Below are 27,541 nucleotides of genomic sequence, written 5' to 3'. Positions count from 1 at the left end.
GTCTTTTTTGTAATTTAGTCATTAGTTTTGTTAGTGGTTTCATTTTGTTTAACACTAAAATAAATAATTTTCTTTTGAGAAGGATTGCACTGTCTATCAACGCTTCTAAGATTAATTTCCTATGATAGGTTTTAAGGGTTGTGCCTGATTTCTCTCCTGTTTTTATAAGATTTTGAAGGACTCTGTGACGGAACATTTTTGCTAAAATACTTTTTTTGGTATGCTTACTTTGCACTATATCAAGATTTATAGGAGCAGTTTTATCTGTAGTGGTAGCTGAATTTTTGTTAATTGTTTTCTGGTTCGTTTTACATTTTGATATAGGAGGCAAGGTTTCTGTACTTGAAGCTTGTTTTATTTCGCTAAATGACTGTATTAGCTGTTTTGTTTGAACTTTTTTTTACAAATTCTGCTAGAGATGGATGCTTATTTTGGACACTTCTATTTTCATTTGCTCTGCTTCTGCGTTGCTTTCTACGGACTTGATTTTTGGTAGGCATTCTTTATGGTCTGTTGAAAAAAATAAAGAAGATATGGGTTGGGGTGTTCTGCAATGTATGTGTGCTGTGTGCATGAGTGTCTGAGTAAGATGATAAAGATGTATGTGATGGTGTGTGATTATGCATTGGGCAAATACAACTCGTTGGGATGTGTATTCTTGAATGTATGTGCTACTAAACTGGGGTTCAGATGACAGTAGAAAGTAAGCTAGTGCTGTGGAGAAGTACAAATAGTAAATCTAATGATATACAATTAAAACAGTTGTTTGTTCTATAATATCAAATTTCTAGGGGCTGAGTTGGGTCATTTGTGAGCCCAAAAATAGGAATTTATGTGCCATTCTGCTTGTAAATCTGTGTTTAAGAAATGGGGATTTGTGGACAGAAAGGTGCACAATCTCTATTTTTAGGGGCAGAAATAGCATGAATTAACCTTACAGTGTGTTTGAGTAATATTACAAATATTATGGTGGTATTCGACTTACTTTTTTCCTGGAATGAGCAGGTTTATTCTTAGTTGTTCTTCGTACTTCAAATTCGGCGGCTTGTTTTCAGGAGAATGGTCTTCACTGCAATTGTAAAGGAAACAAATTAGTAATTTTGTTTGTATATAGCACTGTTTTTAATTTAGACATTGATTTTTTTCATTGACATTGACCATCAGCGCCTTCTGTAAAACCATGAAAACTATCTTATTCATGTAAGATGCGTCGCACCAGTTGAATACATATCATATGTTCTTAATGCATAAGATGTATTGTAATGACTAACTGTACCAACCAAAATATCAGTTCTATGCCTTGTGGAATTCATAGTGTACCACTGAATGCCATTATTCCTGTAACTAAGCTCTTGCAAGTAACAGCGCCTCAATGCCCATGGGCTGCTTGCACGCTATTGTCACTATGTGCAAAAGTTCCTGCCCCCTGAGACTCCTCACCTGGTTCTTCAGCAGGGTTTGAAGACTTCGGTCTCCTTCTTCTCTCCGTTTGTAGACTTTCTCTTTCTTCACTTGGCTGAATAGTCCTAAGGAGTAGTTAGACACAAAAGAATCCTGGACCAAGGTAAGAGAGGAAATAGAACGAGAGGCTACGAGCGTGAGAGAGTGAGAGTGTGTGAGCGCGAAAGAGAAAGAGAGGGTGCGAGTGCGAGAGAGAAAGGGGAAGTGAGCGTAAGAGCGAAAGAGAGCAGTAGTGAAAGAGTAGGAGTGAAGGAGAGTGGAAAAGAGAGAGAGAGCGATAGCGAAAGAGAACGGAAGAGCGAGAGAAAGAAAGAATGAGAGAGGGATAGACAGAGAGGGAAAGCGAGCGTCAGAGAGAGAAAGAGTAATAGGCGCGGGAGTAGCACGGGTAAGCTGACACCGAACACACCGCGAAAGAAAGATAGAAAATCCAAGCAGGTACAACAGGGAGGAACGAGAGAAGAGGAATCAAGCGAGGGCTGACAGAAGTAGAGAAAAATCGGTCAAGACGCTAAGGATAGCGAAATAACAGATGAAGCAAAAGTAATAAGATTCGCTGGACGGGGCACTGCAAGCAGACGAAAGTCAGGAGACTAACAAAGCGAGTTGCAACGCAAGTTGCAGGGGGGCGTGGTCTCCTATTATACCTGCCGGTCCTAGACGACTAGACCGTCAGGCGGACCGCTGTAGAGACTCAATACCGCCTCCATCTTGCCCAGAGTTTCCACGGCCGCGGTGTGACAGTATGCCCTCTCTTCATCGACTCTCCCCCAGGTTTTCCCGGATGTAGGCGATGGAACTGTCTTAAAAGTTGTGGGGCGTGAATATGCCTTCTGGGCTCCCAAGACCGTTCTGCGATCGAATACCCCTTCCACTGCACCAGGTATTGTAGAGATCCATGTCGGTAACGTGAATCCACCAGCCTCTCCACTTCATATTCTTCCGGTTCTGGGTCTTGGAGTTTAGAAGAGGGTATATGACGGTTCATGGGATCAGGATGATAAGCCTTCAGAAGGGAAGTATGAAAAACGGGGTGAATCCTTTTCAGCCTGGATGGAAGACGTAATCGAAAAGCCACAGGGTTTACTTGAGACAAAATGGGAAAAGGGCCTATAAAGCGGGCTGAGAATTTCCCTGGATGAACCCAACGTGGGAGATATTTGGTTGACAACCAGACTTTGGTTCCCACTTCCCATTCGGGGTTTTGAGATCTCTTTTTATCCGCATACTTCTTGTATCGAGCTCTACTTGCCTCCAACTGCTGAGTAGCATCCTTCTGGATGGATCGGAGCTCAAACAGGCGTTGATCTACCGAAGGGACTGAAGTTGGAGGAATTCCAAAGAGAGGTATATGTCTCGGATGATATCCGTAGGTAAAGTAGAAAGGGCTGCAACCAGTTGCCGAATGTACAGTGTTGTTGTAGGTGAATTCTGCTAGAGTTAGAAAGGATTTCCACCTATCTTGTTCCTGATGGCAAAAACAACGGAGATATTGTTCAAGGGTGGAATTTAGGCGTTCTGTCTGTCCGTTGCTTTGGGGATGATAACCAGAGGATAAAGCTCTCTTTATTCCTAGAGTACTACATAAAGCCGACCAGAATCGGGATGTGAATTGGGAGCCCCTGTCGGACACTATGGTCCGAGGTAGACCATGCAGTCTTACTATTTCTTTGAGGAAAACTTCAGCCGTTTCGGATGCAGATGGCAGGCCAGGCAAGGGAGAAAAATGAGCCATCTTGCTCAAAGTATCCACCGTAACCATGATAGCCGTTGATCCCATTGAAAGAGGGAGATCCACGATGAAATCAGTGGAAATGTGTTCCCAGGGTTGTGATGGTAGAGGTTCTTGTTGGAGTAACCCCATGGGCCGATGAGTAATGGGTTTATTGGCCGCACAAACCGGACAAGCCTTCACGTATGTTCTGACGTCCTGGTCCATAGTCGGCCACCAGAAATATCTGGATATCAGATGGAGGGTTGCTTCTTGGCCCTTATGTCCTGCCGAAGGGAGATCATGGCACCAGAATAAGGCTTGTGTCTGAAGTTTCTCAGACGGTAAATACAGTGATCCTTGATGAAAGAATAGTTTCCCTCTCCTTTCCATACTGGTCCTATGGTCAGAAGAGACTTCAGAGAAATTAGTCAAACGCTCAACTTCTTGTATGAAGGAATTGATCATTCCTAAGATTCTCTTACCAGGAAGTATCTCACCCAGGCCCTGTCCTTCCTTGGGCTCCAGACTGTGGGACAGAGCGTCAGCTAAGGTATTCTCCTTTCCTGGAAGGTAGGTTATTTCAAAGTCGAACTGGGAGAAAAAATACGCCCAGCGGGCGTGACGAGAATTACGGCATTCCATCTGTTGCAAAACCTTGAGATTCCGGTGGTCCGTGCGAACCAGAAAGGGATGTGCCGCCCCCTGCAGTAAATGTCTCCACTCTATACATGCCTGACGAATAGCCAGTAATTCTCGTTCCAGAACAGAGTAGTTCCTCTCACTAGGTGTAAGAGTTCTGGAATAGTAGGCCACCGGATGTTCTGCTCCATCCTTGCTTGCTTGTAGGAGAACAGCTCCTATGGCACCTCCGGAAGCATCCGTCTCCACCACAAAAGGAAGAGACTGATTTGGTTGCACTAGGATGGGAGCGGTGGTGAAAGTCTTCTTAAGTAAGAGAAAGGCTTGATCCGCCTCCTTATCCCAATCGAACTTCTGACCCTTCTTAAGCAAACGGGTTATTGGTAGTACAATATCCGAGAAGTTGGGAATAAACCTTCTATAAAAGTTAGATAGTCCCAGAAATCTCTGAATATCCTTGGGATTCCTAGGAGTAGGCCATAGGAGAACTGCCTTAACCTTCTCCGAATCCATCTGTACTCCTTCCTTAGAAAGGATGAATCCTAAATAGGATACTGAAGAGGTTTCGAAAACACATTTCTCAGGTTTGACCAGTAGTTGATGTTCTCTCAGCCTTTGAAGGACCTGCGTGACGTGTCTTCGATGTTCAGAGAGGGAGGAAGAGAAAATCAAAATATCGTCTAAATAGACAACCACAGAGATGTATAACATGTCTGAGAAGATCTTGTCAACAAACCTTTGGAACACGGCAGGAGCATTCACTAGTCCGAAGGGCATTACCCGATACTCAAAGTGTCCCATGGGAGTCCTAAATGCCGTCTTCCATTCATCTCCTGCCCTTATTCTCAACAAATGATAGGCTCCTCGAAGGTCTAACTTTGTAAAGATAGAGGCTCCTTCCACAGCTTCAAGTACCTCCTTGATGAGAGGCATGGGGTACCTATCCCTGATGGTCATGCTATTCAGCCCACGGTAGTCTATACACGGCCTTAATTCAGTGGTTCCCTTTTTGGGAATGAAGAACATTGAGGCTCCTGCTGGGGAACGGGATTCTTGTATTAAACCGTTTTGCAGATTGGCATCCAAGTACTCCTTCAAGGCTCTTCTTTCCGGAAGGGACATAGGATACATACGACCAAAAGGAACAGATGACTCGGGCTTTAGGTCGATACCGCAGTCCTCTGCTCGATGTGGGGGTAAAGAACGAGGTAGCCTGTCTTCAAAGATTTCAGCATACTCCTGATAATGCGGTGGAATCGTTTGGACCACTGTAGTGCATGTCGATTGTGCTTTCCCCTTCTTCATCAAAGGAGAGGGTTGTGGTAGACATTCCTTTGAACAATACTGTGACAAAAAACAGACGGTATTTGCGGACCAATCAATCCTGGGATTATGTTTCCGTAGCCAGGGTATGCCTAGGATGATTGGGAAATGGGCTGCTCTTATAACATCAAAGACAATCCGTTCTTGGTGTTGAGACAAAGACATGTTAGCCGGAACTGTCTCCTTAATGATGGGACCGGATGAAAGGGGTACACCATCGACTCCTTCTACAGGCAAAGGGCAGGCCTTCTGACGTAGGGGTATGCCTTGTTCTTGAGCCCACTGGATGTCAATAAAGTTTCCGGCCGCACCACAATCCAACATAGCTAGTACTTCAACAGATAGGGAGGATTCAAATGTTAGGCGCACAGAAAACACCATAAGACTGTTGTTATCCGCAGAGGGATCCTGGTGAGTAGAATTGCAGGGATTCCTTGATCCTGCCCGGTTCCTTTCCCTGCTCAAGACCGGGGAGGCGCGTTTCCCGGACGTCTCGGGGGCACATCTGGACAGGTTCGGAGCAAATGTTTCGAAGATCCGCAGTACATGCAGAGACCCAGGTCTCTGCGTCTCTTGCGTTCCTCGGGGTTCAAAGGACCTCGGGTTGTTCCTATTTGCATTGGCTCTTCCTGTTGTGGTCTGTTAGGAGAACCTATCGAGGGATTCCCTCCTATGGGATGGAGTCTGAATCTCCTTCTTTCCAACCTTCGTTCATGCAATCTGTACTCCAGTTGCAGGGATAAAGTCACCAACTCTTGGAAGGAGGTAGGACGCGCCATTCTGGCCAGCTCATCCTTGAGTTCATCCTGTAAACCTCGGCGAAAAAGGGTCTGTTGAGCCGAATCTGGCCATCCGGAGTCTGTGGCCAGTTTGGTAAAGGTAGAGGCATACGTCTGTACATCTTGATTGCCTTGACGGAGATCTAGGAGGGTTTCATAAGAAGAATATTGGACTTCTGGTCTCTCAAACCTGGCACACAACAGTTGAGTGAACTGAGCGTAATCCGCTAGCGCAGGGTCTGCGAGTGTTATCAGTGGGGTTGCCCAATCCAGAGCGTTACCCGTAAGGTTGGAAACAAGAAACCCTACCTTAGTTCTATCCAGTTCATATGCCCTGGGCCGAAAAGTGAAGTAAACCATACAGGCATTCAGGAATTCCTTTAGGTGTTTCGGATTACCATCGTACTTCCCAAAAGAAAAGGTCAGAGGAGGTAGATCGCCTCGGGATTCTTCTCGTGTCGCTACCTGTTGGCGTAGGTTAGTGTTCTCGGTCCGGAGATTCTGTACCTCGGCCTGAAGGCCCTGAATAGCTGTAACCATCTCCTGGAATTGTTCTAAGGAGGCCATGCCGGTAGTTGGGCGTTGCAATCTGTCACTATGTGCAAAAGTTCCTGCCCCCTGAGACTCCTCACCTGGTTCTTCAGCAGGGTTTGAAGACTTCGGTCTCCTTCTTCTCTCCGTTTGTAGACTTTCTCTTTCTTCACTTGGCTGAATAGTCCTAAGGAGTAGTTAGACACAAAAGAATCCTGGACCAAGGTAAGAGAGGAAATAGAACGAGAGGCTACGAGCGTGAGAGAGTGAGAGTGTGTGAGCGCGAAAGAGAAAGAGAGGGTGCGAGTGCGAGAGAGAAAGGGGAAGTGAGCGTAAGAGCGAAAGAGAGCAGTAGTGAAAGAGTAGGAGTGAAGGAGAGTGGAAAAGAGAGAGAGAGCGATAGCGAAAGAGAACGGAAGAGCGAGAGAAAGAAAGAATGAGAGAGGGATAGACAGAGAGGGAAAGCGAGCGTCAGAGAGAGAAAGAGTAATAGGCGCGGGAGTAGCACGGGTAAGCTGACACCGAACACACCGCGAAAGAAAGATAGAAAATCCAAGCAGGTACAACAGGGAGGAACGAGAGAAGAGGAATCAAGCGAGGGCTGACAGAAGTAGAGAAAAATCGGTCAAGACGCTAAGGATAGCGAAATAACAGATGAAGCAAAAGTAATAAGATTCGCTGGACGGGGCACTGCAAGCAGACGAAAGTCAGGAGACTAACAAAGCGAGTTGCAACGCAAGTTGCAGGGGGGCGTGGTCTCCTATTATACCTGCCGGTCCTAGACGACTAGACCGTCAGGCGGACCGCTGTAGAGACTCAATACCGCCTCCATCTTGCCCAGAGTTTCCACGGCCGCGGTGTGACAGCTATATAAATAAAAATAAATAAATAAATACATTTTCATGTTTTTGTACAAGTATTGTTGTTTGATATTTGAACATACTGTGTGCATGCTATTTTGTTAGAGTATGTTAACTCTTTATATTGTACTTTAAATATGTTAGTTCAACATGTTTTGCAAATGTGTGTGTAAAATGAAATTAAATAGCATATAGGTTTGGAAGTGACAGTTGATTATAGGAGATGGAAAAAATGACAGTAAGTTCATTTTATAGATTATACAAGCTAAAAGTCAGTTAATCTGTTTATATGAATCTATAAGAATTGTACATGTACTATACAGAAAATATGCATACCTGTAGTTTGTGTTCATGCATATGGATATGCATGCAGCTGCAAGTAGAAATATTGGAGACTTGTACAGTATTTCTTGTAGAAGGTGCTTTCCAATGATATGACACTTGTACTCAGAGAGATTAACAGTACATTTGAAGTGCTGATCTATGATGATGCAGTTAGATGTAGAGGTCTTGGATGTGATTGGTGGATCGTCATGTGACTTCTTAGCTATATCCAATGAGGGAATAGCACAGAAAGTGAAATGAAAATGGAAGAAGGACTGTCCATGTTACGATATGTCCGCCGACATGGCGGTAGTCCGTGGACATCGCGTGTTACATCCGGGGATTTTGGGGTGGGGAGGCATGCAAATGAGAATGAGCAGACAACGGGATTGGTCAGTAAAGTTTAGTGGGTGTGTTGTGCCAGGAGAGAGTTTCTCAGATTCTCTTTTTACTGTGAGAAGAACAGATAGCTATGGCTGTGTGTTTCAGAAAACAGATTGTTTGGATTTTGGGAGACTTGTGGATACATTGATTGAAGGTGCATGCAGAAAGCTGTGGAGTAGCTGTAGATCTTGGATTCCCACATGTGGAAGTGCACTGGCATGGAGTACGTGGAATGAAGTGGTTGGACTTGCTACCTCTGTGTGCTACTTTGGAGGCAGAGCAACATCCAGACATAATTGTAATTCATTGTGGAGGGAACAGTTTAGGACATTTGTCTGGAATTTCTTTGCAATTTGTCATGAAAGAAGGACTTGAGAAGGTCATGGACATGTTTCCAAATTCCAAATTTCACAGATTGCGCAGATACAAATGTGGCTTTGTTCTTCTTCATTTGGTCCACAAATGGAGAAAGCAAGGCGCAATGTCAATCGGGCTGTTTGTGCCTTTCTAAGAGATTTTGGCATGCCCTCTTTTCACAATGAAAATATTATGTTTTGTAGTACCTACATTTTTCACAGAGATGGAGTCCATCTTACTTATGCTGGCAATCAGATTTTTCTGAGAAATGTACAAAATGCATTGCGACCTTTTTTGGAATTACAGCATCCATTTTGTAGTAGGTGTTGAGCATTTCAAATTTTTCAAACACAAACAAACACCACCAAAAGGCTTTTTTCAGAGCCACCACTTCCTCTCAGACAAAACTACAATGGTTATGACAGGGCAGCACCCCAAAATGTTAGATGTTCGCGGACTGTCCGTGGACTTCTAAAAAATACACAGGGCCCTGCTTAATTTATTTTCAGTTCTATTTTTAAACTCTGAAAAGAGCCTTTTTTTATTTTTGTTGTTTTGTATTTTTTTTGTTTTTTTATACATGCCACACTAGGAGAGGAGGGAAAAGGAGGTTAAGGGGGGACACCAACCACGGGGATAAGTAAGGGCGGGTGGAGAGAGGAAGATGTAGAGTGGGTTTTACTTGGGTAGTGAGCAAATCTTCTTGTGCTCTGAGACGAGAACCTCAAAAGCACTTCGAAGTCTCTCCCCCCTGCAGAGTACTGCGTCGCAGTACATACACACAACTGTGACCCTCGAAAGGTAAGGGTCATCAGCATTACGTATGGCCTGTGAGGCAGTTTGAGGAATACGCTGTCCCACAGGAGTGTTCCTTGTGGTGACAGGATCAGAAACGGAGGATGAAGTAGAGGAAGTCAACCTACTACGCTCCTCGCAAGGTACAACCTTGCAAATGGCCCCAGTGTCGAATGACTTTAGGTGTCGCTTCATGGTAGTTGTCCCAAAGCTGTATGAACCAGCCTCCCATGACTGAGTACCATTTTGCACTCTTTGCAGGTGACTCGGTTCGTACGCGCCTTAGGAACATTACCATGAATGGAAATAAACCGCCACACCCAAGACTCATGCCGAGTGCTGGTAGTAGGGAGTTCCTCTACCTCATTCTCGTCATCCTCTTCATCCTCCTCTGCATCCTCACTCCTGTTCCCCTCTTCAGGCCCTTGGGGAGGTGGTGGTGGTGGAGGGGCTGGGGGTGGTGCTGAGGCAGATGTAGCACCAGGTGGCAGTACTGCAGCCATGGATGCCATCAGGTTTCTGATTCAAATCTGGAAATTTGGCTGGAAAATGCACTGTGTTCTGTAAAATAGCCAGAAACACAATGAGAATGAGCTCTAGGGTGTGGCCTTTTATAGGGGTGCTTGTGCGCATTTCCCGGACATGCGCGCTGTCCGCGGACAGATCGAACACCAAAAAAAGGTTTAAAAAGTCCCAACAAGTATGTAGAATCTCAGGATTACTATGTGGGACTTGTGCTATGGTGAGTTATTATTGAAAAATATTGTGGATTGCTTGAAAAGGTAGTTTTATATTGTTCGGGGACACGAACAGTGCTCGCAGTCAGAACACACGCTCAGCGTGGGTGCGGTCATATGATAGCTTTGCGAACATGTCCACGAAGGGAGCGGGTGTCCGCAGGACATCAAATGCACTGAAACTGTTTTGCGCATGCACGTTGGTGTTCTACGGACACTGTTCGGGTCCTGAAACTAATTAAAAGTGCGTCACAAGTGAAACGAACAATTACGGACAGGCGTTTGTTCTTAGAACAGTTTTAACTTGCTTGCGAACAATACAGACAGGCATAGAATCCTCAGGAAACCCCATTTTTTTTATTTGCGAACATCCCGGGACATTTGATGTGTTCTGAGAACAGTTTGAACATGCTTACGAACAGCACAAACAGGTCTAGCATCCTCAGGACACCCCAATTTTGTTTATTTACTAATAGTTTAGGACACTGGGTGTTCTTAGGACAGTTTCAGCTTGCCTCCAAACAATACGGACAGGTATAGCATCCTTAGGACACCCCCATTTTGTTTATTTATGAACATTTCAGGATACTGCCTGTGTTCTTAGAAAAGTTTCAATTCGCCTGCGAACAATACGGACAGGTCTAGCGTCCTCAGGACACCCCATTTTGTTTAGTGACAAACATTTCAGGACACCGTGTGTGTTCTTAGGACAGTTTCAGCTTGCCTCCGAACAATACGGACAGGTATAGCATCCTTAGGACACCCCCATTTTGTTTATTTATGAACATTTCAGGATACTGCCTGTGTTCTTAGAACAGTTTCAATTCGCCTGCGAACAATACGGACAGGTCTAGCGTCCTCAGGACACCCCCATTTTGTTTAGTGACAAACATTTCAGGACACCGTGTGTGTTCTTAGGACAGTTTCAGCTTGCCTCCGAACAATACGGACATGTATACCGTCCTTAGGACACCCCTATTTAGTTTATTTACGAACATTTCAGGATACTGCCTGTGTTCTTAGAACAGTTTCAAATTGCCTGCGATCAACACGGACAGTTTTAGCGTCCTCAGGACACCTCCATTTTGTTTATTGATGAACATTTCAGGACATCGCATGTGGTAGTTTGATTGCGGACATTCCGAACACCAGCTCTGTTCTTAGAACAGTTTCCACTTGCATGCGAACATTACAGTCAGATATAGTGTCTTTAGGACGCTCGCATTTTCATTTCTTTACGGCCATTCCGGACACCCCTGCTGTCTGCGGACACCTGAACTGCTTTTTAAAAAAAGACAAGAAATGAATTAGGACACAATATAATAATTTTACTTTATTTTATATGAATGTTAAATTTATGACAGAGAAGGTGAGGCAGAAACTGAAACAAAAACAGGAGAATTATTGGGGGTTTCAATAGGATTTATATGAGGTGAAGAAGGGATGGATGTCTCATCAAAACGTTTTGGTTCATGGAGAGGGTTTGGGGATAATTGACTGTGATATGGTGAGGGGGGACAGGTACATGTGGGACAATGGTATGTAGTTGTTTGTTTCAAGTGATCCTCCACAAAGTTTTTTAAATTGTTAAAATTTGACATGAGTTGGTCCATTTTTTCTTCTATGTGCAGAAGAGTCTTATCCAATACTTCTTTTTCTTTAGTATTTTCAATTTTTGTATGGTCTGTACAAAAACAAATATGTTAAATGTATATAAAATAATATTTATTAATTGGTTTATATAGTAAAGTGTCTACCATTAGGTTCACTATCTTCAGACATTTCCTCACATGGGAAATGCTCCTCTAGCCACTCGAGAGTACTAGACATTTCTGTGAGAAAAAAAACATAATATCACTTTTTTTGTGTCTAATACAGAAAGTTTACAAATATGAGTAAAATGCAGTACATCTACTAGCTTCTGGTAAGGTGTGTTCTTACTGGTCTGTAGACCTGCTGTTGCTCTTAGTTGTGGAGTTTCTGTGAGGTAATCATGTTGGAAGACTATCTTTCTTCTTTTGGTATATTCCATTTTAGAACATATTGTATTTAAATTAATGGTTAATGTGTTATATATATAGGTTACACTTCTTATTTATTACTACATATAATGTGTATGTGTGCTGGTTTGTGAATTTGCAAATTGTTCATATGTTATGATATAACAATTAAACATACCCCCCAGACTTTTTGGGTAGTGGTGCTGTTGTCTGCATATGTCCACGGACATTAGAAGAGTTCACGGACATCAAATTCAGTAGAGGGGGTTCAGTATGTTCTATGTTACTTGTACATAAAGTCAGAGTTATTATTGTTAAGTTGTGCTACTAAAAACCTATGAAATTCAGTAAAAAAAAACTTTTTTAAAGGGACGTTATGGTTAAGTTTCACTACTAAAAACCTATGAAATTCAGTAAAAAAAATGTGTTAAAGGGACGTTATGGTTAAGTTGTGCTACTAAAAACCTATGAAATTCAGTTAAAAAACTTTGTTAAAGCGACGTTGTGGTTCCAAGTAAAACCGAAAAAACCCCTGAAATTCACCAGTTTTGTAAGCTAAGCAGCCATAACTCGCGCCACCACTGTGCACTGCTAAGACTAACACCCAAGACATCAAAGATGACATCACACATGTCATTGATGACATCGCGAAGGAGTGTTTGCAGAGTGTTGGAGTCTTCAGAAGTTTCCAGGCCCTGCTGGGAGCGTGTTGAGAGAGTCTGCTTTCACTCTCTACTAAGATCTGCTTTTCCATAAATCATCCACTCTGGACGCAGAGCGTTGCAGAGTGTTTACAGAGTGTTCGAGTTTACAGGAGTTTCCAGGCCATGCTGAGAGCATGTTGAGAGTGTCTGCTTTCACTCTCTACTATCATCTGTATCTCCATAAAACATCCACTCTGGATGCGGAGCGTTGCAGAGTGTTTTCAGAGTGTTGGAGTCTGCAGGAGTTTCCAGGCCGTCCTGAGAGTGTGTTGAGAGAGTCTGCTTTCACTCTCTACTATCATCTGCATTTCCATAAATCATCCACTCCGGACGAGAAGCACCGCAGGTGTTTCCACAGTGTTGGAGTCTGCAGGAGTTTCCAGGCCATGCTGAGAGCGTGTTGAGAGAGTCTGCTTTCACTCTCTACTATCATCTGCATTTCCATGAATCATCCACTCCGGACGTGGAGTGTCGCAGAGTGTTTGCCGAGTGTTTGAGTCTGCAAGAGTTTCCAGGGCACACTGAGAGTGTTTTGAGAGAATCTGATTTCACTCTCTACTATCATCTGCATTTCCATAAATCATCCACTCTGGACTCTGAGCGCTGCGCAGTGTTTGCAGAGTGTTCGCAGAAGGGAGAGCAACTGTGCCCTAAGAAGGTGGGAATTCACTAATAAGACACATGGAAGAGGACCAGGACCTGAGAGAGCTACAGCATACAGGGAGGCAGGTACGTCTGAATTCTAGAATAGCTGTCCTTGATCCAACACATAATGCGGTGGCGTCTCTGAAGCCACACACGCCTCATATACATATTCTATCCCCGCACAATTAGGGTTGTAGTGATTCTGTCAATGGCACCAGCTACGTAGTGGACTGTAATGGCACAGGTGGTATCAAGGGATGGTAAAATGAGGAACGAGGAATGAACAGCTGACAGGATGACTACAAAGAGAAGCCACGCAAGCTCCAATCTAGGGAAACTAAAATGGCATTTCAAGACCAAAGCCGTACACAGTACCGTATCCCGACTACCAGATTTGAACAGAAAGAATTGCTCTGTGTTGTTAACGCCTTAGAGAAGTTTGACTCTTTCATTCGTACTAAATGACAAAGATCTTTTAAATAGTGCATCCCTATTAAGTGAGAATAATGAGGAGCCAACATCCACTTTGATGGTCACGGCGGAGCTGTCACCAAGAAATACGGCTAGAGACGATTCGCCACTAGCCATGCTACATCCAAGGACCCCGAGATTGACTTTACGGGATGTGTAAATAGAGAGTCAGATCCTACAAAATATATGCAGGCAGTGGATGCTCAAACCCCACGTTTAAGACCTTGTGAGGAACCACAAGCTGGTGAGATCGGGAGTGAAGAACTCTCACATACAGACCGGACCACTCTACAAAAGGCCCCGGGTGTCCTGTGCAATCTTGATGGATTTTGTGCAAATAAAAGATCCCGGCTCCAGGAGCCTGAAAAGAATTTGGCCCATGCCGCCCGCATTACCAAAGATATTGCCCAATTGGTGCTAAGAGTATTCCGAGGCCCTACAACTAACATGGAGAAATGCCAGAAGGAAATGGTGAGAGACAATCTGGTAGACGCTAGAGTGAGATTTGGAGGCAGGCTAACCTTAGACACCCAGAAGAGCCACCTACAAGACTGTGCTGAACATAATAAGCATAGAGAGCTCTTCTCTCTGACAGTCCCAGAAGTACTGGATGTTTATTATAGGAAGTGCTCAACCAGTGAAACAGACTCCTCTGAACCGGAGTCGGCCAACGTTTTTGATTTGGAACAGGAGCCATGGAAAAAATTGACACAAAAACACTATCCTGGGGCACAAAAATGGAATCAAGTTGACAAGGACCCAGCCAGTTAATTGGCGTGGGTAACAAATCTGCAAGCCTCAATTCTTTCAGCAGTTACAATAACTCTGGCGCCCTACTTGTATGAAAACGTGAGCAAACATTACAAGGATTGATCTACTCTAATGGCCTTGATGAACTCTAAACTGATTTTTGTGGAATCCTTCATAGAATCCATCAGAGAGAAGAAAGGAAGAGAAAAAGAAATGGAGGGTGTGATACTTAAATCTTTAATTGATCTGCTGCAAGATGCTAATCAGATAAGCGTATATTTTTGGAGGGTGTGAGAGAAATTGTCTCCTGGTCCAATTTTCAAAAGTCTGTAAAAAAGGAAACACCTACTGCCCCAAACGAGGTGGGAAAAATATCTGAAGAATCCTGTCTTACCACCTTGGCGGAAGCTTGTGAAGCTTCAAATGGAGTGGCAGGGGATTGTGTCAATGCCAGTATCGAGGCTCAAATACAGGAGGTGGAGCAGGAAAAGTGTCCATCGGCCAGTCAGCCACTGGAAACCTCCCTAAAGCAAAAAGCTGTAGTAGTTAGTGCATTAGTTCATAGTGATGCTGACAAGCCACAGCTCTTTGAAGACCCCAATATTGGGATGACCAGGGGCCCCAGCGATGTGAACAAAAGGTAAGAAAAATCCTCTCTCTATTTCTGAGCAAGGAAGAAGAGGTGGACAGGGGTTCAATTAAAACGATCCTGGCAAACAAGCTATGAAACCGAAAAATGTTTTAAAAAAACAATGCAAGCTAAGCCTTGTGGCTCCAGAAGCTTCCTGAGAAATGTGACGGTCCACTTAGCCTCAAAACCATACTGAAAGGACCAACTGGATGAAAATGAAATTTGTGTGCGGCAAATAACATCCAACCAGAAGAAAGAATCTTCTTCGAACGTTGGATTAAATAAGAATCAATATGAGGAATTGGAGGAGAGTATGACAGAGCTGTTGGACCTGTCAGTATATGAAGACGATGATCTACCTAAAATGGACGAACATCTGAAAGTGGTTCAGGTCATACTTCAGGAATAACCAGAGGATGATGGTCCCTCCACGTCTGGGGTTCCAACCCATTCCCCTCCTTTCTCCCCTTATTCGAAAAAGGAGACAAACTGAGGTCCTGGTCCAATGCTGACTCATGCCCCCATTGCATGCATCCTTAATGAATGAATTATTCAAGAAGTCAAAATATGATCGTCTTCAAACAGGCCAGGAGAATATAGGGTGGGAAAGTTCCACCCAAAGTCAGATGGATTAGAAGAGACCAAATTATAAGGAACTAAACAGCATAGATGTGGGGTGGGAACGGAGCATAACCATCACATTGAAAATAATTAGCGGACAATGGCCTGATACTAAATAGATAAAATGTAATGACTCTCCATCACATCCCAAGATTAAGAGTTATCTATACGGACGATATTAAGATAGTCAGCTTCCCTGATGAAAGAGTCAATGACAAAGTAACTCAATTTATGAGCTCTGTAGCCTTGACGACGTTAATGCTAGATGCAAATGATGAATTTCTATCTTTGGGCTTCTACCTAAATAGGGGAGCTACTTCAAAGAATAGCCTGTCAGAATGGAAAGGGGATTTCCAAAAAACTACAATTAAATGATCCATAGACAAACCACCAACAACAATTTCCACTCTAAGGGACCCTAAGGTAAGGGACCCTAAGGGTCAGTATGCATCTGGGAGCTATCATTCACCAAGGAAAACCAGTAATATTGAAAATTCGCCCCCATCACTGACAAACACAGAAAAATGTGCCTTAAATCAGATTAGGATTACTGCCCGAGGAAGGGAGGTGGAGGAGGCCTTAACTGCGAAGAAGACCAAAAACAAATCAATATGACTCCACTACAAGACCAAACATCTTGGAGCTGGCTGGCTCTAGCTGCCAAGTCCTACGACTAGAGCCAAAGAAACGTGGACATTGGGAGCTGGAACACTCGTGGATCTAGGAACCTGTTCAATGAGGTGTTGCCAGTGATCTCAAAATTGGACAAAATATTTATCAAAGAATCTTGGCTAAAAGAGCCCCCGTTGTTAGATGGTTATGGGGTTTACTTAAATCCAGCCAAAAGTGGTAAAAGGGTAGACCCTCATTCGGCCTCCTAGTATTGATAAAAACTGACTAAATTTGAAAGTCGTGCAGACTATAAATCCAAATTCGTATATACAGATTTTACGGATTCGATTGGAAAAAAAGGCCCAGAGGAAAAAACATGATTGCTCCTATTAAATCTGTATTGGAATCCAGATGTCCAGGAGGGAGAAACTTTCATTGATCTCGTAACAGAATGGATTGATCAAATGTCTGCGGAATATACAAACATTGGGATAGTTATTTGTGGTGATTTAAATTCAAATTGCTTCATGGGAAGGCAGAAGACACAAGAATTAAAAAGTGGAAAAAAGGAACCAAAAATCCGACATGGCCAGGAATGGATAAAAGAAATGGAGATAAGAGGGAATCATCTCCTAAATGGAGACATCAATGGAGATATCCCAGCTGCTGCAACTTGGTCAAATGGTACGAAGAAGACCATATTGGATTACTTTTTTGTGTAAGAAAATCTTCTCCCAGCTATTACATCCTTGATTGTTGAGCAGGTTCCGTATAGTGACCATGACCCAATTGTAGTGACCATCACGGGAGTGATCCAAGAAAACTCCCAACGATGAAATTAACGGGTTGATTTAGAAAGAGGACAGATTAGACTTCGCCTACTGCCCAAAGATATTCCTTTAATAATCAACAATCTATTAACGTGGCAAAATTGCAAACCTGAAGAGGTGGAGCACGATCAAATTTTGCTAGCCTTTAGAGAATGTAAATCAACAAATCTAAAGCCAAGTTTTGAACTAACCCATATTCATGACATGGAGGTAGCCTAAAAAAAGAAGCTACTTAGAAAAGATCTGCAACAGCTGAAAGACTCTAAGCTGCCAAATAAAAAGGAGCTTCCGCGTAAAAGGAGGCACAAATATATAAACTGGCAAAGAAAGCAGACTTCTCCAAAGAGATGCTGAAATTATGCTAAAGGCACTTAACAACACTTATAGTAAGAACTTATGGCAGCTTTTGAATGACAGAGGGATATCTGCTGGCGCATATCTATCAAATCCTGTATCAAAAGAAATATGGGTTCAGCATTTTAAGAAATTGAAGTGAAGAAAAATAAACCAACACATTTGGAGATGGAAGAGAAACAACCTCAAAGTTGGAACATCGAATTTGAGAGGGAGGAGATTGCATTGCTTATAAAAAAAAGCAAGTCGTCTCATGCACCTGGGCAGGATGGCATTTCTAATGTCACCTTGACAGCTGCACCCAAATTGTGGGATGATCTGTGCAAAATCCTGTTCAGAAGAATAATGAGTAACAGTAAAATCCCAAAATCGTGGAAGGCGGAGATGGTGGTCCCGATATTTAAAAAGGGGGACCGTCTATTACCAAAGAACTAGAGACCAATTGCATTACTTGACATCCTGGGAAAAATCTTTGCGATGATTCTTTTAAAGCGATTGAAAGAGTGCATCAAGGTGACAAGGAATTTTGAGAGTAGACAGGCAGGCTTTATTAAAGAGGTTGGGTGTAGCCTAACTCTACTACTGCTTAGTCTCCTAAAGTTGCGAGCTGCCCACAATAAAGAGAAAATCTACATGGCCAGCATAGATTTCGAAAAAGCGTTTGACAGCATAGATCGCGATTTATTGTGGAAGAAATTTAAATCTAAAGGATGCACGATAGATCTGCTGTTGGCCATTAAAGATCTGTACTCAGGAACGAACAGGCAGATTAAGATCGACCAACAGGGGAATCTTACAGAGAAAATTGAGACTGCAAAGGAGTTAAAACAAGGATGCCTGCTTGCTCCAACTTTGTTCAACTTCTTCATTTGCAGTTGACATTTTCAAACTGTAATATGCTGCTATCCTACTGGAAATGAAAAAACACACAGTCCCCCTGACTTCTAAACACGATACAAGTGCATCCACCTTCCAAAGCTCAAAATACGTGTATTACCTAGCCATATATTAGGGCTCAATCCCTTCCTTCTCAGTCTCTAGGCAGTGCTCGAACTAGTTCCTTCAATTCCAATTTCAATTCCAATTTACATATGACTTAAAATGAGTCGGGCTATTTTTGGAAATTATTATTTTCTCAGATACGTTTTTTTGTCTTACTTCAAGAGTGCTTTGCTACGTTTCTCGGAATAAGGATATCATATTATTTTATAGGTGACGCTTGACATTTGGAGCTTGAATCTCAATATATCAAGACATTGGATCAATCAACACATCTTATATTTATGCAAAGAATGTAGTATCAGGAAACTCCTTACAGGTGGGTTATATGCCCGATCATGACAAAATTTGGGCTTTTTCATTTTTAAAGAGATTGTGTGACTATTATGGGGTTTTTCCATTTAGGAGTGGACACAGAAGTATTTAGTGACTCAGAGAGGTGAGATCACGTGTGCCATTTTTGCAACACCCAATCTCAAATTGAGAGGGTATAGAGAACTACATATGGGGTAAGCCCATTCTATTGGCATTGCATGCTTTCTATGACAACACTAATATGGGAGTAGGGATTTATACTTATATTTCTCTGGAACACTAACATTTTGGACTGGATAGGATGGTTTCACAAGGTGTCTATTGATGTAGATGTGTGGGCAATGATTAGTAGAGGGTTATGTGCACCACGAGGGCTTTTTTGATCAGGATTTGCAATGCAATATTGACTAAATCGCTAATACGTAGCTTTATATCATGTTTTTCCTTTAATCATTTTCTCTATCAGTTGACTATGGCGTGAATGTATCCCTCCGACCTGACCTGACATGTGACATCATACGGTATGGTTTTTGAATGTGTAATAATTTACGATGTTGTTGTTCTTTCAAATCTTAATGGAATGTTTATGCATTTATTTGCACATCACCTGCATTTTGTGGTACTTTAATTTTGTGCAGCCTTGAAAACGACCGGTGGTTGAAACACGTGTCGGATGTTCATAAATTAAACTTATTTTTTGTGAATCTTCACTGAAATTGATCTTTTGGAGTGACACCGAATTTTGCTGTTACTAATATTGAGTGACATTGGACTTGTAACAAGAAATGCTACAGATTTTTAGTGGTTTGAGTGCGAGATATCGTCCCGAACCATAATCTCTCACCTTTTGTTGTATGCTATGCAGCAAATATAGTGCAATCACCAGCTTGATACATTTTTGCCCACGTGCAAAGGATTTTAGATAATATGGGTTGTGGCTAAATCTGGTTTGCTCCATTTTGGATTATCAAAGCATTTAATCACTTGTTAGCACCAGGACAAATCTTTGATAATCTGGCCCTTGATGCTATGACTCAACATGGAGGATTTTTTCTTCATGTTAGGTATTTGTTGTCCTCAAGGTGCCACGATTTGGCGTAAATGTTTGTGTAGATGACCACCACTCTCTCTGTCCTGCTTGCGGATGATAACCGTGATAGCCTGCTTTCTTGGCTTTCTTGGGAAAGAACTGACTTCTACAAACAAAATATTCCGGCAGCATCCGGACAACGTGGCCAATTTACTTGCCGATTACGCTTGAGTGGTTGCCATCTCTCTCTTCAATCAGCGTAACTTTATGACCAGCAATATTCTTGCACAGCCTGACGAGTTGATGCCAGATTTATTATTAATAATACCAGCTTTTATATAGTGCTAGCTCACCCAAGGGCATCAAAGCACTGTAATAACTGTTGATATCATTACCCACCACGTGGTACTCAATTTATCCATCTCAGAATGCTGAAGTGGCTCTGCCAGGACTCGAACCTCCGTCAGAAGGCTACGCACAGATAACAGAAATGAGCACTCAGCTCTTTGTGCTGTCTGACAGGCTTAAACCAAGGGCCAATTTATTTGCCTATCCATGAACCTGAAGCAAGAACTGCACATGGGGGCAGCCTCGCCTACCGAGCTAATGGTGTTTCACTGCATCCGCGACATGGGAGGGCATGATTGGCCTTTGGCTGTTCATGGATGCCGCAGGTGGGAGGAAATGTTACGTAGAGGAATGTCTTGCAACTTGGAAGGTGAGGCATAAAGAGATTGGGTGTGCGATTAACCTCCTGGAACTGATCCACATCCTAGTTGCTGTCACCTTGTAGAATGTTGATTTGGCAAGCAGGAGATGGAGCAGGATGTCTTCTTACAAACTGCTAATTTCCAGCACCTTCCTGATCATCTATGCAAATGGTCTCTGCGATGTCTGCATCTTAATTTGTACAACTACATTTTTCCGGAGTCATCACTTGTATGAACCATGATGTTGCCAGTCCCTTATTTCATTTCAGGTGTAAGGCCTGGTGAAGTAAGCAGCGTGAGTCCATTGGTTTCTTGAGATTGCAGATGTTGTGAAAGAATGCCATCTGCGAGGGTGGACTCCACAGATTTATTTGTTGTCATTTCAGTACAGTGTACAGGTAATTCCTCTGCTGGAAGGTGTGCTCTCTTGTACAGAAACGCATTCTACACGTGCTGCATGGCTAGAAAGTAGTGTCAGTGGTTGAACCTGATCAGTCTTCAGCCTGTCTCAGCATGTGAGATAATCACTGGAGCTCAGGTTATGCATAAATACATACTTCTGCTTCAAATGGGCACATTCAGAAAGTGTTTAGTAGTTTCTCATGTCATCTCCCATTAAGACCCCATTTGCAACTGGCGATAGAGGAAAACAAACAGTGGTCAATTGACATACTTGACCCTATCTCTACTACAATATTGAGTTGGGGAAAGTAGGTTATTAATAAAGAACAGCTTAGAATGGCCTAAAATGGCATGTCAGCAGTTTTATTTAAATTCCTAAAGCCCCATGTAAAACCCTACTGGTATTTCTAACGTTATCTCGGGTGGATAGCTCAAGGGCAACGTGCTCACCTTGGAAGCAAGACGACATGGAACACCAAAGGTTCGATCCCAGTTCTGCGCTTAGAAACCTCTAGTAAATAACCTATCAATAAATCAATATCAATCTCATACTCATTGGCAGTGCCCTAGCACCCTACACATTGGATGCATAACACATATTCAATATAAATACAGAAAGTGGAGGATACTATGCTGTGGAGGGAAGTAGATATGTAGCCATTTCCACTGTTGCTGATTTTCGGCTACTAAACCTCTTGCTTTCATTGGTTATCTGGATGAAAGCAGCATCTGGTGAGAAAAGCCCCCCCAAACCCCACACACGATCAAAAAGCACACGGAAATCCCTTTGTCACCCTCAATTGCAGCTTAAGTGCCTCATCAAAAGTGGGCAAAGATGATTTCTAAAGGTAGGGCTGAACCTGTAACAACTGGGGGTTTTAGGCAAGGGAAGGTAATTGCAGGCAGAGACCCTTTGTTGTCAAGAAGGCAGTATATTGATAGAACCAAGGGATCATGGGAGCTCTTGCTTGGGGAAGATCATTTCCACCTTTCTGATTTCTCCCAGCATGCTTTGCTCTGCCCTACAGTGATTCATTTTGGAGCTGAACTGTGAGATTCGCTGCAGAAGAGGGTGGGCACCACTTTTCTTAGACGTCATCCCTACTGGATTCCAGTAAGAGGCTGGGAAGCCCCCAATCCAGCTGTAGGGCATACCCATAGATTGAATGGGACTTCTCCCCATACTTTGTTGCCTACATAGGGTTGGAGACACTTGGTCAGAGGGGGGAGAAAGACACGTTAACCTTACTTAGCAGCTGTAATGCACAGAAGGGGACTGCTGTAAGAACTCTTGCTTGTGCTGGGGATCCCTTGACCTCAACACTTTAGTACCCAGCGTAGGGACAGTGTGCCTGGAGAGCCCCCCCTTCCTGAACACGCATGTTTGGGAAGTGAAGAAGAGAGCCCCCATCAACATTTCTAGTTCTTAAGTGCATCTGGCACTGCTGTTGCAAAGAAAACCTAAAGTTTAATTGGAACCTGTTTGAAGGCATTAAGTGGTCGTCAAACACACAATGCACAACGCTTTGCACACCTCACCACTTATTTTTGCTTTGAGCCTCTCTATGCTTGTCTAGCCTCTCCAGAAAGCCATGTGAGATGTCGCCTCATCAACGGCTCTGACCACATTACCCTCCGCTAAGTGCAAATTACACTGGCTCCTTATCTTGGTTGGGATCTGGTTCAAAGCCACATGCCTCACCTACCAGACAACTACAGCCAGTACACCAGGCTGCCTTGCGGCCCAACCAAAAATATTGAGTGGCACATAGTCATCTCACAGTAAGACCATCACGTGACTGGAAACTAGACCAGCCCGGTGCGAGCAAACTCGGAAACAGACCTTGTCATGCTACGCTCTGCTCCTCTGGAATTTCACTGAGGAGGCAATCTGGGCTGCTCTAAGTCTCATTCAGCTTAAGAAAGACATAAGTACCTGGCACTTTCAACAACACCTTGGTGCAACCTAGATTCCAGCTTCCTGTCCACAACCCATCTGCTTATTAAACTATTGTTCATTTGATGACTTGTTCAATTTGCTACCAATGTTTTGCTCTCTGGATTGAACAGCGCTAGGTTGCTCCTGAGCTAAGTGCGGGCTATAACAAGTGCTACCCTGTTCCTAGCAACATCCTGTTCTCTGTCAATGCTGCATTTTCCAGATGCTCACAGCCTTGTAATGTACACACCCAGCCTTCTGTCTTTTGGTAGTAGCCCCGGATAAAAGCTCAGTGGCTAAAACCAAAAGGCTAGCTAGCTAGCCCCCAGTCCAGACATTAGCGCAGCCCAGATCTTTTCCAGACCTAGTACCACCCCAGGCTACCATTATAGAGGAAAGTGGGGTACACTAGTTAGTTTGATCTGTTTTACTTTTATGGTTGAAACACCTCTCTGGCACATAGAAGCTTTCGCTCCTCTTGTATTTCTTCTGGACAGAACAGGATTTCGTTACATGGGCTGAAGGCCATTGTGGGCAATGCGCAGCCAATAGCAGGTCTTTGGTGGTACTAAATGGGCTAGGTGATTATATACCTAGCCAGGTAGATCTGTGTCCAATTGCATCGCACCACCCTGTGAAAACAATGATATAGTTTCTGCCCTACTTATATTTTGAGGACTGGTGGCAGGGCCACCAGTTAAACAAACGTTGTCAAGTACATCTTAGAGTGTAAGAAAAGTTTACCCACACAATAACTGCGTAACACTTGAGAGTTCTTTTTCAAAAGATTTTTTTGTATTTGAAAGAAAATTGTCAAAAAAGAACATTTTTTATAGTGCCCTGAGATTTACACGTGTTTCGGCTTCGCAAGAGCCTTTTTCAAAACAAATAGGGCATACATTTAAATCACATATTCTGGTCACGTATCTAAACGTGGTAAATATTCTCATATGTAAAACAATTCCATCATGTCTTGATTAGAAGTCACAGGTTGAAATTCCTCTTGACAAAAGGTTGCTGCAGTCTCTGTGCGTGACTGTTTTGCATATGGCTGAACCCCTTTTGCAATGGCGCAGGTGGGCTAATAAATGGTGGTGTGGAAGGTTGCCCAGAGCAATGCAAGTGGTTCAGATACATGTCAAACCTTCCACCCATCACTTTTCTGGTTGTAGTTTATCTCACTATGTGAGAGAGGGTATGCCCAGAAGTGGGTCCTTTCCTCGCTGCGCATTAGGGAACCAAGATGCACACCACTGAGGAGGCCAAACAAGGCCAAAACATGTCAGGGGTTGCTTGTGTTTCCATGCAGTGGGGACCTGGCCTAGCAGTTCGGGCTGGGCTGCTCCCATTGGTGGCAGTACCTGACTGATTTATGCCAGTGGTTCAGATTCATTCAAAACCTTCCACCCATCACTTGTCTGGTTATAACTTGGCTTCAGGACAGATCTAGCATGTAACAGGGAGTATCCTGTTCTAAAGCTGAGTGATCACACGCACGAGCACCACCTGCATCAACAAGCAGACTACTTTCAGAAGACTGGGCAGTGCTGCAGAGTCTCCTGAAAGTGGGGTTTGCATGTCTGTGTAATAATGTGGCTTGGGTAAACCAATGGGTATGGTAACAGGGCAGTGCTGGCTCTTGCAGGAGCACAGCTCCGTCCTGTTCTGGCCCATTTCCTGCTGCCAGTAGCCGCAGCATCCCATGGATTCTGCAGAAAGGGCACTGGGAGCAGGGGACAGTTGCATCTCTGTCCATCAGATCTTGCTCCTCCCCCTACCCCCTCATTGGGCTGGCTTTGACCATGAATTCCTCCTTCTGAGTGTGTGCAAGCTTGGTGGACCTATACTTTCTCTCTGCTAAAGGCCCCACAGCAGTGACATTGAGACAGAAGGGCCACCCCACAGCACTGGATTTCCTCAGGATGGAGTTGGACTCCATGGCTGCAAAGTTAAGTGGTCAAAGTCAAGTGGAGAGGATGAAGGCTCTGCTGCAGAAGGTAGCCTCGGCCAAATGGTGCGACATACAGAAGCTGTTACAGTTGTAGGGTCTGCTAACCTTTTCCTTGTAAGATAGTGGTGCTGTGCTGTGCAGAGGCTCTGTGGGTGTTTACCAAAGGGATAGCAGGGGAGATGAAGCCATATCAGACATCACATGGGGTGTTGCTAGGTCTGGAAAAGATCTGGGGCTATGCTAATGTCGAGACTCGGGGCTAGCTAGTTTTTTGGCTGTAGCCTCTGAACTTCTATCCGTGGCTACAACCAAAAGGACCAGGGATATAGCTCCCCCAGACCCCTGCCCCCCCTTAGCAACGCCTCTGGATATCACAGTGCACAAATGGCTGCCCGGTTAAGGAGGGAGGAGGAAGCTTATTGAGAGTTTTGAGAGGGTTGTTATGGTGTGCAATGTGGTTGCAATTGGACACGGTGCATTGGGCAGTGGACCTCTTCTCTGGTGCATCAGGGGTCTTCCATTTGGGATTTAATGAAACTGCATGTGATGTGCGGAACAATGGTCACCATTTGGAAGCAAAAGGGGCGTAGCGCAGTCAATGTCTCGTTCCTGTGCCGGTGGCATGACATTTGTGAAGCAGGGAGTGGTGTGACAAGAAGGTGACATTTGTGGAGGACAACCAACGAGTGGTAGCTGGCGTAAACAGACAATACACGAGGGTGGCTGCGTTTATGGAGGTGATTGATTGTGGAATATTTCCAGGTGAGCATTGTGTTTTGTGCAAAACATACCTCTGCACTGTAGAATTGTGTGGCTGATGCCTTGTCTTGTTTACAGAGGTCTAGGTTCCATTAGTTGGCTCTGGAAGTGGATGATGGCCAACCACCATTACCAAAGGGACTGTGGGAAATGGGGAGCGATGGCTGGACAACCGCTGGAAGGGTCCCTGGTGCTGTCCACTATAGTAGCCTGCAAGCTGACATGGAAGGCATTTCAGGAAAGTGGTGCAAGGTGTCAACAAGGGAGTGCCACATTCTGAGGGACGATGCAGAATGCTACATGACCACGGTCAGGACAGGCCGGTCGCTAGGGACTATTTCGACCAAATTGGCAAGATGGAGTTTTACAGAAGTGGCATTGTGGCTACTAGAATTCATTGGGTGTAATGGTGAAAGAAAAGGTTGAGGGGAAAAAGAAGTGGGGTGGTAAGAAGGGAGACAGCCAATACTGGGGCGGGTTCTGCAAGGTATGTTGGGGGAATTGGGGAGAAGAGGAGACATTATTGTTCAGGGTGATTTTTGTCATTATGTATTACGGTGCACTTTGTGTGTCTGAGATGGTAATTGTAATGGGTTATTTATAACGCGCATATTACCCAGAGGTTTCTAAGCGCGGACCCGGGATCGAACCTGTTTTGCTCACTGTTGTTTTGCTTCCAAGGCAAGCTCGTTGCCATAGAGCTATCGTCTCACGTCTAGGGGGAAAGTAGTGCAGGGGCTGGATGTGGCAAATTCAGTTTTGGAAACGAGAACTGGGTGTCTTTGAGCTAGGAGGCATAAGGCAGATCATATATAATATATGATCCAGAACAATTCTGGGTCGACAGAGGTTGAGACGGCTTTCAGGGTTTCTGATGTACACGGTTCTCAGATAGGGGTGCAAAGCTATCCTTGTCACTAAGATGATTCCAAGGTCCTGGGCAGGCACAGGTTGACCAGGAAATGGCTACAGAGGTTGAGGGTGGACTCGCTAGACTTTAGTACACATTTCCTCCATATAGACACACCTTCTGAAGATGCAGATTTGGGTTTCGGCCTGAGGTATTGAAGATGTTCGGCGGGTGGAAATGAGAGAGATAGCGGGGACACTTGTGTTTGATGTACAGAGTTGTGTTCCAATGATGGTTTTATCTGTTCTAGAGATGCTGCCAGACCTGATGGCGGAGAACTAGCCAGATCGGATTTGTGGACACTCAATTGAAATGTGGTCTGCGAACCATGCAGAAAGACATGCCTACAGGAGAGAGTTGGGGTGCTCTTATGCTGACACTGAAATGGTATGGTCAGGGTTTGGAGGTATGAGTTCAAGCCAACTGTTACCTCTGCAGTTTGAGATGGGGACGAAAAGGACGCCGGACATGTTGTTGGTCCACCTAGGTGAAAATGTTTTGTTGCAGATGAGAGGCCTGGAATTCGTAAAAACTGAATGTTATGTTATGTTATGTTATTTTGCATTTATATAGCGCCTTATGTATCATTGGTATGATCTCAAAGCGCTGGTAGTTTGAACGCCCTCGGGAACCGTAGTTCAAGTCAGTTGAGAGAGAGAGAGGGAGACATAAGGTGCATCGGTGCACCGGATATGTATGCAGCTGGTGTTGTACTTGCGTGATAGCTGCTTCTTAGTGGTAGGTGTGGTAGTTGGGAGGTCAGGAATATGTGTTCATTCTGGAGGGTTTACACCCAGACTGATTTCTGGCTGCGTTAGGCCTGAGGAGACGCTTAGGCTAGCGGTGAGTGCTCAGCTAGCTGTGCTTAATTGGGATGTTGAGGAGTAAGAGGCAGGTGTTAGTATGAGAACAGCTATACCCAATGTGTCATAGTATCGCTGTGTTCAAGTTGAGTGGTGGTGTATAGGAGAGAGTAAGCCTGGTAGTGTGGTATGGTGGTTTTC

At 44.0% G+C, this 27,541-nt stretch overlaps 1 protein-coding gene across 1 annotated transcript; it reads left to right on the top strand.

The window, feature by feature from the left end:
• The first annotated feature begins 17,999 nt into the window (after window positions 1–17,999).
• LOC138487487 (uncharacterized) lies at window positions 18,000–18,401 on the top strand. The gene has a single exon (XM_069613999.1). It carries the CDS (start codon window positions 18,000–18,002, stop codon window positions 18,399–18,401), a length of 402 nt encoding a protein of 133 aa, XP_069470100.1.
• The last annotated feature ends 9,140 nt before the right edge of the window (window positions 18,402–27,541 follow it).

The sequence above is a fragment of the Ambystoma mexicanum genome, chromosome 9, assembly GCF_040938575.1.
Source record: "Ambystoma mexicanum isolate Mex_15411 chromosome 9, UKY_AmexF1_1, whole genome shotgun sequence".
In the NCBI taxonomy this organism is placed as follows: domain Eukaryota; kingdom Metazoa; phylum Chordata; class Amphibia; order Caudata; family Ambystomatidae; genus Ambystoma; species Ambystoma mexicanum.
Note: the sequence above shows the minus strand (reverse complement) of the source record. Positions and strands in the feature narration are given on the sequence as shown.

Coding starts and splice junctions, on each gene's coding strand:
- LOC138487487 (XM_069613999.1), top strand. CDS start 18,000: ATGATTCTTTTAAAGCGATTGAAAGAGTGCATCAAGGTGACAAGGAAT.